Below are 14,003 nucleotides of genomic sequence, written 5' to 3'. Positions count from 1 at the left end.
TAGAGTTTCCACTCCTCCCGCTCCAGGGACATCTCCAGAGGGATCCAGGAGCTGCTGCTCCTCAGGGAATGGGAACCCTTTGGGGTCACCCTGGGGTTATCACAGAGCTCCCGCCGTGTCACAACGGGACACCCCGGCACCCTGACAACCACGGCACCTTCTGGAACCTGCTGGAGCTGCAGGGCTGTACAAGAGGGGTTGTCACCCACGGGTGACATTGGAAGGGTGGGGACACCCAGGGACACCTGGACATGTCCTTTCCAGGGCCGTGTCACTGTCCCTGTGTCCCTGAGTCCTTCCTGCAGCGAGTTCCCAACGAGTCTCTCCCTGCAGTGCTCAGTCGGTTTGACCCTGCTCCGCTTGTGGGGGATCAGAGCAGGATTCCTGTGAGATTGCTGTAGGATCCCTGTATGGTTCCTGCCGGGAAAAGCCGCGGCGCCTTTAAGGCATCTCCGAGCGGGCTCTGGCAGGCGCCCGGCGCTGCTCCAGGAAATTCCTGACATCCCGGGAAGTGCTGAGCCAGCTGGAATCGGGGCCCCGTGTGTGTGTATGCCTTGGAGCGGGGCCGGGAATTGTGCAAACCTCGAAAGAGCCGTCAGTGGAGCTGAGGGGGCACGGCCGCCACTCCTGGGCAGCACAGCTGAGCCCAGAGCAAAATCCTGCCTGTGGAAGCGGGCAGGGAAAGCTCCGTGCACTGGAGCCAGCCCCGCTGTCCCCTGGGGTGGCCGAGGAGCATCCCCGGGTGGCGATGCAGATCCAAAGGATCCCGGGGCGGTGTCACCTGGGAGGGCTCTGTCCCCTCCTTCCCCAGCCGGGCAGGGCCACCCCCGGAGGGACAGCTACGAGGACATGGGAGAGGGATGGCACCGGCGGCAGCTGCGCTGCTCAGCTCGCTCCAAAATTTCGCCTGCGGGAAATCCCAATAAAAGAAGGGGAAATCAAACCGGGAAAGTTCATTCGGGGTGGTAAACGAGACCCCGCGCAGGGTGGAAGGACAAGCAGGACCCCGAGCCCTTCCCCGACACCCGAACCGCATCCCGAGCCCCACCCGAGGGGTCGGGACCGGGGGCCGCCCCTCCCCGCCGCTCCGGCCCCGCTCCGCCCGCACCGGCGGCTCCGGGACCTCCGGGGTCCCCGGGCTCGGCCGGCGACACCGCGGCAGCCCCAAGGCCCTCCCCGACGTGGCCATGGGACAGTGGGGACACTGCGAGGGGGCTGGGGACAGCGGGGATACAGTAATGGGACAGCGGGGACGCGATGGGGGACACGGCGGGGACGCGCAGGTGAGCGGGCGGGACCCGCTGTCCCCCGTTCGAGGAGTCCGGTGACACCGGGAGCGGAACGGGGCCGTTGAACGGGACGGGGCGGGACGGGCAGGAGGCAGGCGGGGGTCCCGGGCAGGAAGAGGGCGGGGAGCGGGCGAGGGTCCCGGGGAGGGGCCGTACCGGGGGCAGGAGAGGGTCCCGGGCAGGAAGAGGGCGGGGAGCGGGCGGGGGTCGCGGCTGGGCGGCAGGGGACGGGGGGCGGGGAGGGGCCGGAACCAGGATCAGGAGCGGGCAGGGACCGGCAGCAGCGGGCAGGGACCGGCAGCAGCGGGCAGGGAGCGGGATGGGCGGGCAGGCACCCGCAGGGACTCGCAGGGCCGCGGCCATGCCGGGGTTGCCCCTCGCCCCGCCGCTGCTGCTGCTGCTGCTGCTGCTCCTGCTGAGCCCCCCGCCGCCCCTCGCCCGCGCCGCGCCCCCCCAGCCCGGCCGGGCCCGCCACACCGGCGGGACCCCCAAAACCAGCGGGGTGTCCCCAAGAAACCGCACCACGACGGGGCTCCCCAAAGCCATCGGGGTGTCCTCAACGAAGAGCATCGCCAGCGGAGTGTCCCCTAAAAAGGACACCACAACACGACTTCCCAAAGCCAGCGGGGTGTACCCACTAAAGGACACAACGACGGGACCCCCCAGAGCCATCGGGGTGTCCCCAACGAGGGGTATTGCTGGGGGATCCCCTAAAGGCAGCGAGCCACCCCCCTGGAAGGGCACCACGGCTGCACCCCCCAAAGCCAGTGGGGTGTCCCCCCAAAAGGACACCACAACGGGACCCCCCAAAACTAGCGGGGTGCCTCTCCCGAAGGGCACCACGGCCGCCCCCTCGGGGCCCACCACAACGGGACCCCCGAAGGGCAGCGCGACCCCCGCCAACCCCGCCTGGCGCGGGGGGCAGCGGGACCCGGACCCCGCGGTCACCGGTAGGCTCTGGGGGCTCGGGGGATTCGGGGATCTCGGGGGCTCCAGGGGATCGGGGGGTTCCGGGGGCTCGGGGGTCTCGGGGGTCTCGGGGTGTGGGGAGGACTGAGAGGGGCTCGTTGGGGGGTCCTCAGCCCCCTCCCTTGTCACCCCCGTGTGGCCTCCCAGCCGCGGTGACCGAGGGGACGGTGCCGAGGAGGAAGGTGGTGAGGAAGAAGGTGGTGGTGAGGAAGAAGAAGGTGCTGAGGAAGAAACCGGAGCCGCAGGAACCCCGTACGTGCGCTGAGGGCAGGTGGCGCGGCCCCTGTCACCTGCACAGGGACCTGAGGGCACCTTGGGGGGCATCTGTGGGGACAGCTGGGGGGCACCTGATGGGCGCCAGGGGTGGACCAGGAGGGCACTTGGGGGGACACCTTGGGGACACCTGCAGGGCACCTTTGGAGGCACCTGTGGGGACAGCTGGAGGACACCAGGGAGGGCACCTGGGTGACACCTGAGGAGACACCTGCAGACATCTGGGGAGGGAACACCTTGCAGACACCTGAGGGGCACTTAGGGGTGGGACCAGGGGGGTTTATGGTGTGGCATCGAGGCTATTGGGGTGACATAAGGTGGGGCCAACCCTGTGTAACTCCGCTGTCCCCGTGGTGTCCCCAGCGTGTCCACCCCTGGGGCTGGAGTCACTGCGGGTTGAGGACACTCAGCTCCGGGCATCCAGTCAGCGGCGGCTCGGGCTGGGAGCGCACCGCGGGCGCCTCAACATCCAGGTACTGACAGGTGTGCCAGGAGTGTGCCGGGCACTGCCTGGTGCTGGCAGATACGTGCCAACTGTGCCACGGTGTGCCGGTCTTGGGGGGACTCTTCGGATGTCTCCTTTGTGCCATGTGGGTGTGGCACATCAGGGCGGGTGTGGCACGGCGTCGGTGGCATCTTCCTGGTGCACTGATGACATTTTGTGGCGCATTTGTGGCATCTCAGTGGCACCATCCAGCCTGCCCACAGCGAGGGCTCCCCCTGAACCCGGTGCCACCACGGGCCGTGGGGACGTGTCCCCGTGTGTGTCCCCTCCTGGGTCCCCTGTTCGTGTCCCCTGTCTGTGTTCCCTCTGCCCGTCCCTGTGCCTGTCCCCTGTGTATATCCCGTTCCCTGTGGGTGTCCCCTGTGCGTGCCTGTCCCTGTGAGTGTTCCCTGTGCGTGTCCCTGTCCCTATGTGTGTCTCCTGAGCGTCCCCTTTTCACGTCCCTGTGTGTGTCCCCTCCTGTCTCCATGCCTCTGTGCTTGTCCCCTCCCCATGCCCCCCGTGTGTGTCCCTGCCCCCTGTTCATGTCCCTGTGCCTGTCCCCATGTTTGTCCCCTGTCCCTGACCCCTACCCCGTCCCCTATCCCTGTCCCCGTGTCCCGCAGTCGGGGCTCTATGACGGTGACCCCTATGATGGCGGCTGGTGCGCGGGACACGAGGACACGGCCCAGTGGCTGCAGGTGGACGCGCGGCGCCTCACGCGCTTCACGGGTGTCATCACCCAGGGCCTCAACTCCATCTGGACGTAAGTGCGACACGGGGTCACGGGGAGGGGACAGCCCTGGGGACAGCCTGACCTCCCGCTGTGCCCCGCAGGTACGATTGGGTGACGTCCTACAAGGTGCAGGTCAGCAATGACACCCGCGTGTGGCGGCCCAGCCGCAACGGCACCGAGGAGGCGGTGGGTGACACTGGGGGGACACCGGGGTGGGTGATCACAGGGGGTGACACCGCAGGGTGACACCGGGAGGTGCCACCGGGGTGGGAGACACCGGCAGGGCACCCCCGGACAGCATGGGGACACCGGAATGGGTGATCACAGGGGGTGACACCGAGGTCCAGCCGCAACGGCACCGAGGAGGCGGTGGGTGACACTGGGGGAACACCGGAATGGGTGATCACAGGGGGTGACACCGAGATCGAGACACAGGATGGCATCGGGGGTGGGGACACCGGGGTGGGGACACCGGACAGTGTGGGAGCACTTGAGGGGGCATCCCCGGACAGGGTGAGGACATCAGGGGGTGGCAGTGCCAGGGGGACGGTGATCGCCTGGGAGGGAACGATAGGACGTTAATTAGGCTCAGGGGGTTAATTGTGCCGGGGTGGGGGTGTTGATTGTGCCAGGTGGGTAATGATGCTGGAGGGGGGTTAATTAGCGTAGAGTTAATTGTATTGGGGGTTAATTGTGCTGGGGTTAATCGTGCCAGGTGGGATAACCATTCCAAGGGTTAACCGTGCTAAGGGAGTTAATTAGACCCGGGCTAATTACACTGGGGGTTAATTGTGCTGGGGTTAACCATGCCAGGTGGGTGAATTATACCAGGGGGGTTAATTATACCAGGGTTAAATATACTGGGGGTTAATTGTGCTGAGGTTAACCATGCCTGGTGGGATAACTGTACCAAGAGGGATAACCACACCAGGGGGGTTAATTATACCATGGTTAATTACATTGGGGGTTAATTGTGCTGGGGTTCCCCGTGCCAGGAGGGATAACCACGCTGGGAAGAGCGTTAACCACACCGGGTTACCCACTCCGAGCAGGGTGCCCATCCCGGGGTGCCCGTGCCAGCTGTCACCGTGCCCGGGCCCTGCTGGCCTTGGCCGGGCTCCCTGCGGCGCTTCCTGCCCCTGCACCAAGGCACAAAGGCTGCTTGTCCCCAGCCGGGCCCTGGCACCGGGGCGGGGACACTCCTGGGCACGCTTGGCACCAGGGGGGGACACGGGGAGCTGGGGAGGGATTGAGGTCCCTGTGCCAGGGATGGGTTTGGGGATCCCTGTTCTTTGTGGGTTTGGGGTCCCTGTGCCAGGGATGGATTTGGGGTCCCTGTGTCAGGGTTGTGCTGGGACAGATTTGGGGGCCATGTGCCAGGGGTGGATCCCTGTGCCAGGGGTGGATTTAGGGTGTCACAGGATCAGGTTTGGAGATCTCCGTGCCAGGAGTGGATTTTGGGGTCCAGGAACAGATTTGGGACCAGTGGCTTTGGGGTTAGGGCAGCACCTGCAGCCCCACCTGGGCTCTGCCCCCCAGCCATGCCTGCTCCTCATTATGGGCTGGGGAGGACCCTTGAGCCCCACGGGCGGCTCTGACCCCGTCGTGTCCCCTGCTGTCCCCTGTAGGTGTTCCCCGCCAACAAAGACCCCGAGACGCCGGTGCTGAACCTGCTGCCCTCGCCCCTGGTGGGGCGGTTCCTGCGCATCAACCCCCAGAGCTGGTTCCCCAACGGCACCATCTGCCTGCGGGCCGAGGTCCTGGGTTGTCCCCTGCCCGGTGGGTGTCCCCTCAGTGTCCCCTACTCCAGCGTGGGGACTCGCTGGGTGTCCCACACGCCGCCCCAGCAGTGCCCAGCGCAGGCGCTGAGTAACGCTCTGTGCTGTTCGCTGTCCCTGACCGTTGTCCCTCGGTGTCCCCTCGGTGTCCCCACAGACCCCAGCGATGCCCACGCCTGGCACCCGCTGCCCCCGCCCGACCCGCACCTGGATTTCCGCCACCACAACTACCAGGAGATGAAAAAGGTGCCACCCCCGGGGCGGGGAGGAGGGCACTGTGCCACCTCGGGGTGTCCCCTGCAGGTGTCCCTGACGCTGTGACCACCCCCTGCTCGCAGCTCATGAGGAGGGTGAGCGAGGAGTGCCCCGACATCACCCGCGTGTACAGCATTGGGGAGAGCTCCCGTGGGCTGCGCCTCTACGTGATGGAGATCTCCGACAACCCCGGGCGGCACGAAGTGGGTGCGTGGCCAAGGGACGCCCGAGTTGGGGCGGGATGGGCGTGGGGACAGTGACCAGGGATGGCCCAGTTGGGATGGGGTGGCTGGGGATTTCCAGGATGCGGAGGGGTCACCAGGGATGGCCCAGGGGGGTGGGGACAGTGACCAGGGTTGGTGGAGGACAGTGGGGACAGTCACCAGGGATGTCCAAAGTGGAGCATGTGGATGGAGACAAGGTGGCCAGGGACACTCAGGATGGGGACAGGGACACCCAGACCAGTGCAGGATGGGGACAACCAGGCCAGGAATGGGTACATAGGTACACCCAGACCGGTGCAGGGAGATGGGGACAAAGAGACCAGAGACACTCAGGACAGGAATAGGGACACAGGGACACCCAGACCGGTGCAGGGACATGGGCATAGTCCCCAGGCCCCTCCAGCCCCCTGCCCACACCCTCAGGAGAGCCAGAGTTCCGTTATGTGGCCGGGATGCACGGGAACGAGGTGCTGGGCCGGGAGCTGCTACTGAACCTGATGGAATTCCTGTGCCGGGAGTTCCGGCGGGGAAACCCCCGTGTGGTGCAGCTGGTGACGGACACGCGCATCCACCTGCTGCCCTCCATGAACCCCGACGGCTACGAGACCGCCTACAAACTGGTACGGTACGGCTGGGGGCAGCCCGCTGCCCGGCCTGGTGACTGTCCCGGTGACTGTGGTGGCCATCCTGGTGCCTCTCCTGGTTCCCATCCCGGTGACCATGGTGCCCCTCCCAGTGCCCATCTTGATACCCCTCCTGGCAACCCTGGTGTCCGTCCTGGTGCCCATCCCAGTGACCATGGTGTCTCTCCTGGTGCCCATCCCAGTGCCAATCCTGGTCCCCATCCTGGCAATTCTGGGGCCCATCCCAGTGACCATGGTGGCCATCCCGGTGGCCGTCCCGGTGCCCATCTCACTGCGCCTCCTGGTGCCTGTCCTGGCGATCCCAGTGCCCATCCCAGTGCCCATCCTAGTGACTGTGGTGCCCCTCCCATCGCCCATCCTAATGCCTCTCCTGGCAACTCCAGTGCCCCTCCTGCCTGTCTTGGTGACCATGGTGCCCCTCCTGGTGACCGTGGTGCCCATCCCAGTGCTCATCTCCATGACTGCGATGCCCAGCCCAGTGACTATCCTGGTGACCATGGTGCCTGTCCCGGTGCCCACCCCGGTGTCTCTGGCAGGGCTCGGAGCTGGCAGGGTGGGCCATGGGCCGCTGGACGTACGAGGGCATCGACCTCAACCACAACTTCGCTGACCTGAACACGGCACTGTGGGACGCCGAGGACAATGACCTGGTGCCCCACCAGTTCCCCAACCACTACATCCCCATCCCTGAGTACTACACCTTTGCCAACGCCACGGTGAGCCCCAAAACTGCCCCAACCTGTGTTAATGTCACTGTGAGACCCCAGAACCGCCCCAAAACCCTTCCATCCTGTGTCAGTATCACTGTGAGACCCCAAAACTGCCCCAAAACCACCCAACCTGTGTCAGTATCACTATGAGACCCCAAAGCCTTCTCATCCTGTTCCAATGTCACTGTGAGCCGCCCCCAAAACCCCTTAAAGGTCCCCCAATCATCCTCAAAACCCCCCAAAGCCCCTTCCAATCCTCCCACGTCAGCACCGGCATGGGAGCCACCCAATCCAGGGGGTCACCAGGAGCCACGAGGCCACAACCACCACCACTGCCAGGTGTGGGTGACAGCGCAAGCCCTGCTCGGGTGACACTGGTGGCACCATGCCGGTGACAGTGGCATGGGTGACAGCAGTGGCTCTGTGTGGGTGACAGTGGTGGTACCGCATAGGTGACCGGGGTGACAATGCACAGGTGACAGCAGCATGGGTGAGACTGGTGGCACCGTGCGGGTGACAGCCCCACGTATGTGACAGCAATGGCACCAAGTGGGTGCCAGTGACCAGCCCCACGTGTGTGACAGTGCTGTCCCCTGCCAGGTGGCCCCGGAGACGCGTGCAGTGATCGCGTGGATGCAGCGCTACCCGTTCGTGCTGAGCGCCAACCTGCACGGCGGCGAGCTGGTGGTCACCTACCCCTTCGACATGAGCCGCACCTACTGGAAGGCGCGGGAGGCCACCCCGACGCCCGACGACGGCGTCTTCCGCTGGCTGGCCACCGTCTATGCCACCGCCAACCTGGCCATGGCCAGCGGCCAGCGCCGCCGCTGTCACCATGACGACTTCGCCCGCCTCGGCAACATCATCAACGGCGCCGACTGGCACACCGTGGCCGGCAGTGAGTGCAGGGTGGCCTCAGTGTCACCTGTTTGTCACGGTTAGGGAGGTTCATCTGTCACCCACGTGGTGGCCGGCAGTGAGTGCGGGGTGGCCTCGGTGTCACCTGTTTGTCACGGTTAGCGAGGTTAATCTGTCACCCACATGGTGGCCAGCAGTGAGTGCGGGGTGGCCTCAGTGTCACCTGTTTGTCACGGTTAGGGAGGTTCATCTGTCACCCACGTGGTGGCCGGCAGTGAGTGCGGGGTGGCCTCGGTGTCACCTGTTTGTCACGGTTAGCGAGGTTAATCTGTCACCCACATGGTGGCCAGCAGTGAGTGTGGGGTGGCCTCGGTGTCACCTGTTTGTCACGGTTAGCGAGGTTAATCTGTCACCCACATGGTGGCCAGCAGTGAGTGCGGGTGGCCTCAGTGTCACCTGTTTGTCACGGTTAGGGAGGTTCATCTGTCACCCACGTGGTGGCCGGCAGTGAGTGCGGGGTGGCCTCGGTGTCACCTGTTTGTCACGGTTAGCGAGGTTAATCTGTCACCCACATGGTGGCCAGCAGTGAGTGTGGGGTGGCCTCGGTGTCACCTGTTTGTCACGGTTAGCGAGGTTAATCTGTCACCCACATGGTGGCCAGCAGTGAGTGCGGGGTGGCCTCGGTGTCACCTGTTTGTCACGGTTAGCGAGGTTAATCTGTCACCCACATGGTGGCCAGCAGTGAGTGTGGGGTGGCCTCGGTGTCACCTGTTTGTCATGGTTATCGAGGTTAATCTGTCACCCACATGGTGGCCGGCAGTGAGTGCGGGGTGGCCTCGGTGTCACCTGTTTGTCACGGTTAGCGAGGTTAATCTGTCACCCACATAGTGGCCAGCAGTGAGTGCAGGGTGGCCTCGGTGTCACCTGTTTGTCACGGTTAGCGAGGTTAATCTGTCACCCACATAGTGGCCGGCAGTGAGTGCGGGGTGGCCTCGGTGTCACCTGTTTGTCACGGTTAGCGAGGTTAATCTGTCACCCACATAGTGGCCAGCAGTGAGTGCAGGGTGGCCTCGGTGTCACCTGTTTGTCACGGTTAGCGAGGTTAATCTGTCACCCACATAGTGGCCGGCAGTGAGTGCGGGGTGGCCTCGGTGTCACCTGTTTGTCACGGTTAGCGAGGTTAATCTGTCACCCACATAGTGGCCGGCAGTGAGTGCGGGGTGGCCTCGGTGTCATCCATTGTCACTGTTAGGGATGTTGATCCGTGACCCACACAGTGGCTGGTAGTGAGTGAGGGGTGGCCTCAGTGTCATCCATTGTCACCATTATGAACATCAACCCAGAGGCTAATGATCTTGGAGATGTCTTCCGACCTAATGGTTCTGTGGTTCTGTTTGTGTCCAAAGAGGAGATGGAGGAGTGGTTTTATTTTATTGGAATACAGGTAGAGGCCATGGGGCATTTCCCCTGGGGTCTCAAACTTTGGAGGACTCCTATTTGGAGCCTATTTGGAGAACACTTGTTTACCTTAATTTGGACTCTTATTTATCCTAATCTGGTCTCCTATTTATCCTAATTTGGACTCCTAGTTTTCCTAATCTAGACTCCTATTTATGCTAGTTTGGACTCCTGTTTATCTTAATCTGAATTCCTGTTTATCCTAATTTGGACTCCTATTTTGCCTAATTAGGACTCCTGTTTATCCTAATCTGGCCTTCTATTTCTTCTAACTTGGATTCCTATTTATCCTAATCTGGATTCCTGTTCATCCTAATTTGGACTCCCTATTTGGAGCCTCCTATTTATCCTGATTTTCTGGCCGAATTTCCCTCTCTCTTTCCCCACTGGCTGAGGTATTTGAGAGGTACAGACTTCCCCAAGTGCCTAATACCTAAAATTCCCCTTTAATGTATAAGCCCCCCTTTTAATTTTTAATTCTTATGGGATTTATGGAGTTTTCCCTATTGTTTCTTTAATTTTTCAATATCAAATTTAATTTATCAGCAAACCCACAGTTTGTAAAGGCAAATATCTTCTTTTCCGTTCATCAATCAATGGGATCCTTCTCGGTGTTTCTTTTATCTCTCAGGACTTAGGATGTAATAAAATACAATAAATGTTATCAATTTTATATTATATAAATGTAATATAATTGCAGCAGTGAGAAGGTAGAAAAGGCAAATATCTTCTATTCATCCATCCGTGGAATCTTTCCCCATCATTTATTTTATCTCTCAATGCTGGTTTTATCTCCCAGCAGATCGTTTGTAAAGACGATTCTGTCCTTCCTCTCCTCACCTTGTGCCAAACCGCCATTTCCTGACCCTAAAATTTAAAAATCTCTTTAAAATGTGAAGGTATGAACGACTTCAGTTACCTGCACACCAACTGCTTCGAGATCACGGTGGAGCTGTCGTGTGACAAATTCCCACATGCCTCCGAGCTGCCCGAGGAGTGGGAGAACAACCGCGAGTCACTGCTGCTCTTCATGGAGCAGGTGGGGACACGGGGGTGGCACCCAGGGCGTGACACAGCTGGGGTGACACCCAGGCCTTGGGGACACCCCCCCAGGGGCACCGGGGACACCCCACGGCTGCCTGTGAGGAGTGGGATGGGAATGGGGGAACTGGGAGGATTTGGGGTGGTGGGAGTGGCGGGATATTGGGGAAGGGGGGTGCAGGATGGGGGATTTGGGATATGGGGGCAGTGGGGAAGAGGGTCCAGAGTGGAGGATTTGGGGGGTGTTGGGGTGATGGGGACAATGGGGATGGGGAATTTGGGGGGAGTTGGGACACTGGGGGGTCCAGGTGGTTCTGGGATCATGGGGACGCTGGGGAAGAGGGTCTAGGATGGGGGATTGGGGGGGGGGGGGGTTGGGACATGGGGACACTGGGGGCATTCGGGGATGCTGGGACCAGGGGGACACTGGGGAAGGGGGGTTCAGAGTGGGGGATTTGGGGGTGTTTGGGATGTGGGGACACTGGGGGGGTCCAGGTGGTTCTGGGGTCACGGGAACACTGAGAAGAGGGGGTCCAGGATGGGAGTTTTGGGATATGGGGAAACCATGGGGTCTGGGGGTCTGGGATCATATGGACAGTGGGAAAAAGGGGGTCCAGGACTGGCGATTTGGAGGGGTTTGGGACATGGGGACACTGGGAGGGTTCAGGGATGCTGGGACCATGGGGACACTGAAGAAGGGGGTCCAGGATGGGGAGTCTGGGAGTTGGTGACAATAGGGACTCTGTGGGGGGTCCAGGTGGTTCTGGGATCATGGGGACAGTAGGGAAGAGGGGTCCAGAGTGGCAGATTTGGGGGTTTTGGGACATGGGGACACTTGGGGGGTTTGAGGATGCTGGGACAATGGGGACAATGAGGACACTGGGGAATGTCTGGAGGTGCTGGGACAGTGGGGACACTGGGGTGCTGGGACAATGGGGACACTGTGTCACGGGCAAGTCAGGCCCAGGGAACCCCTGGGGGGTCTCCGTGAGCCCTTGTGAGGGGGACGCAGTGGGGACATTCCATATTGGGGCAGAGCAGGGCGGGGGTTCCAGCAGGATGGCAGGGGGACACGGCTTTCCCCAAACGCTGAGGGTGGCAGTGGGAGGGGGGCACACACTTGTGTCACCTGCCCCACCCCCTGGGACCCCCCTGGCTGCAGGTGCACCGCGGGATCAAGGGCGTGGTTCGGGACAGTGACACCGAGCAGGGCATCCCCAACGCCATCATCTCCGTGGATGGCATCAACCACGACGTCCGCACTGGTACCAGGACACCGGGATTTAGGGTGGGAATGGGGTCAGGTAGTGGGGAGTGAAGATGGGATGAGGACAGTGATGGGGTGAGAATGGGGTGAGGTTGGGAATGGAGTGGGGATGGGGACAGAGGAAGAAATGAGATGGGGTCTGGGAATGGGAATTGCAGATGGGGATGGAAATAGGATTAGACTGGGAAAGGGGATGGGGACAGGAATGGGATTGGGATAGGAATAGGCATGGGGTGAGGTTGGGAATAGGGATGGGAGTGGGAATGGGGTCAGGGAAAGGAATGAGATGGGTTTGGGGAATGGGATTGGGAATTGCAGACAGGGATGGAAATAGGATTAGACTGGGAAAGGGGATGGGAATGGGATGAGGTTGGGAATAGGGACGGGGACAGGAATGGATGGCATTTGGGATGTGAATGGGGTGGGGGTGGGAACAGGGAAAGGAATGAGATGGGATTTGGGAATGGGATTGGGAATTGCATGGGGATGGGAATCGAATTAGACTGGGAATGGGGATGGGGACAGGAATGAGATTGTGGGTACAAATGGGACAGGGATGGGGACAGGGGTGGAATTGGGGATTGCAGATGGCAACGGAAGCAGGACTAGACCGGGAGTGGGGATGGGATCGGGACGGGAGTGGGATTGGGGATGGGAATAGGAACAGGGACGGGACAAGAACGAGACTCGGGCTGGGGATGAGAACAGGGATGGGGTCGGGATGTGAACAGGCACAGAGATGGGGACAGCGGTGTGACACCCGCCCCGCCGCAGCCTCTGACGGGGACTACTGGCGGCTGCTGAACCCGGGCGAGTACGAGGTGACGGCGCGGGCCGAGGGCTACGAGGCGGCCACGCAGCCGTGCCGGGTCTACTTCGAGAACGTGCCCACGCCGTGCAGCTTCCGCCTGGAGCGGGCACGGGGCCGCCACTGGCCCGGGAAAACCCGCCCGGGCCCCGACCCGGCCCTGCGGCTGCAGCGGCTGCGCCTCCGCCGCCTGCGCGCCCAGGGCCGCGGGCAGTGACCGAGCGGGGCCGCCCCGGGGCCGCGGGCTCGGCCGGGGGGATCGGGGGCCGGGCTGGGACGGCTCCCCACAGTAAAGTTGGGCTGTGCTGCCGCTGCGACTCTGCGGGCCGGGAACGGGACCGGAACGGGAACGGGAATGGGAATGGGAACGAGGACGGGGACAGGAGCTGGGCTCCATCCAAACCCGGACCTCGGCGGCCGCGCCCTCAACAGGCTACGCCCCTCCCGTGTCATCAATGGCGCCGCCACGATAAAGCCCCGCCCATTCCCTGAAAGCCCTGCCCGTTCGCTGATGACCAATAAAATCCCGCAATGAGACGCGCCCCTTAGTAGGACACGCCCCTTTCCGTGGCCATAAATGGCCCACCACACCACGCCCCTTGCCTGTTGCCAATTACTCCTCTCAGGCCCGCCCCCTTGGCCACGCTCCAGTGGATTTTCTGGCCCCGCCCCAAGAACGACTTGTCCCGCCCCCTCACCTCATCTCTGGACGCCTATTGGCTGCTGCCGGCCGGAGGGGCGGGGCATGGCGTCGAGGGCCAATAGAATGAGAGATTCATCGGGAGCGCGAAGTGGGCGTGGCTGAGGGGACACTGAGGGGGTTCGGGGACACCGGGGGAACACTGGGGGGACACTGAGGGGGCTCGAGGACAACGGGGACCTGCAGCGGGGGGTTGCCCGAGAGTGCTGGGGCCACTGGGGTGGTCTGGGGGCTGCTGGACCATGAGGGACCCGGGGGGGTTCGGCGAAGTTCTGGGGACCTTGGGGACAATGCGGGAGTCCCGAGGGCGGGGTTCCGGAGAGTCCGGACTGTGGGGTCTGGGAAGTTCTGGAACCATGGAAGGGTCCAGGGGGTCCTGGGACTGTAAGGGGGCACTCGGGGGAGGGGTTTGGGGTTTTGGGGACAAGGAGAGGGGGTCTGGGGGCTGCTCTATTATGGGGTGATAGAGCGATCACAGCCAGCATCCCCTGAGCCCCCAGAACACGGGG

At 62.6% G+C, this 14,003-nt stretch overlaps 1 protein-coding gene and 1 pseudogene across 1 annotated transcript; both read left to right on the top strand.

Moving 5' to 3' along the window:
• The first annotated feature begins 68 nt into the window (after positions 1–68).
• On the top strand, positions 69–1,354 carry LOC136360001 (uncharacterized; annotated as a pseudogene).
• Positions 1,355–1,650: 296 nt separating this feature from the next.
• CPXM1 (carboxypeptidase X, M14 family member 1) lies at positions 1,651–13,011 on the top strand. Its single transcript, XM_066316872.1, has 14 exons — positions 1,651–2,239; positions 2,406–2,543; positions 2,895–3,004; positions 3,642–3,781; positions 3,853–3,937; positions 5,380–5,530; positions 5,687–5,775; positions 5,868–5,991; positions 6,432–6,628; positions 7,189–7,368; positions 7,963–8,260; positions 10,578–10,717; positions 11,882–11,984; positions 12,761–13,011. The coding sequence occupies exons 1-14, from the start codon at positions 1,651–1,653 to the stop codon at positions 13,009–13,011; spliced, it is 2,595 nt and encodes an 864-aa protein (XP_066172969.1).
• The last annotated feature ends 992 nt before the right edge of the window (positions 13,012–14,003 follow it).

This window comes from Sylvia atricapilla, chromosome 4 (genome assembly GCF_009819655.1).
Source record: "Sylvia atricapilla isolate bSylAtr1 chromosome 4, bSylAtr1.pri, whole genome shotgun sequence".
Classification (NCBI taxonomy): domain Eukaryota; kingdom Metazoa; phylum Chordata; class Aves; order Passeriformes; family Sylviidae; genus Sylvia; species Sylvia atricapilla.
This window is presented reverse-complemented; position numbering and strand designations above follow the sequence as displayed.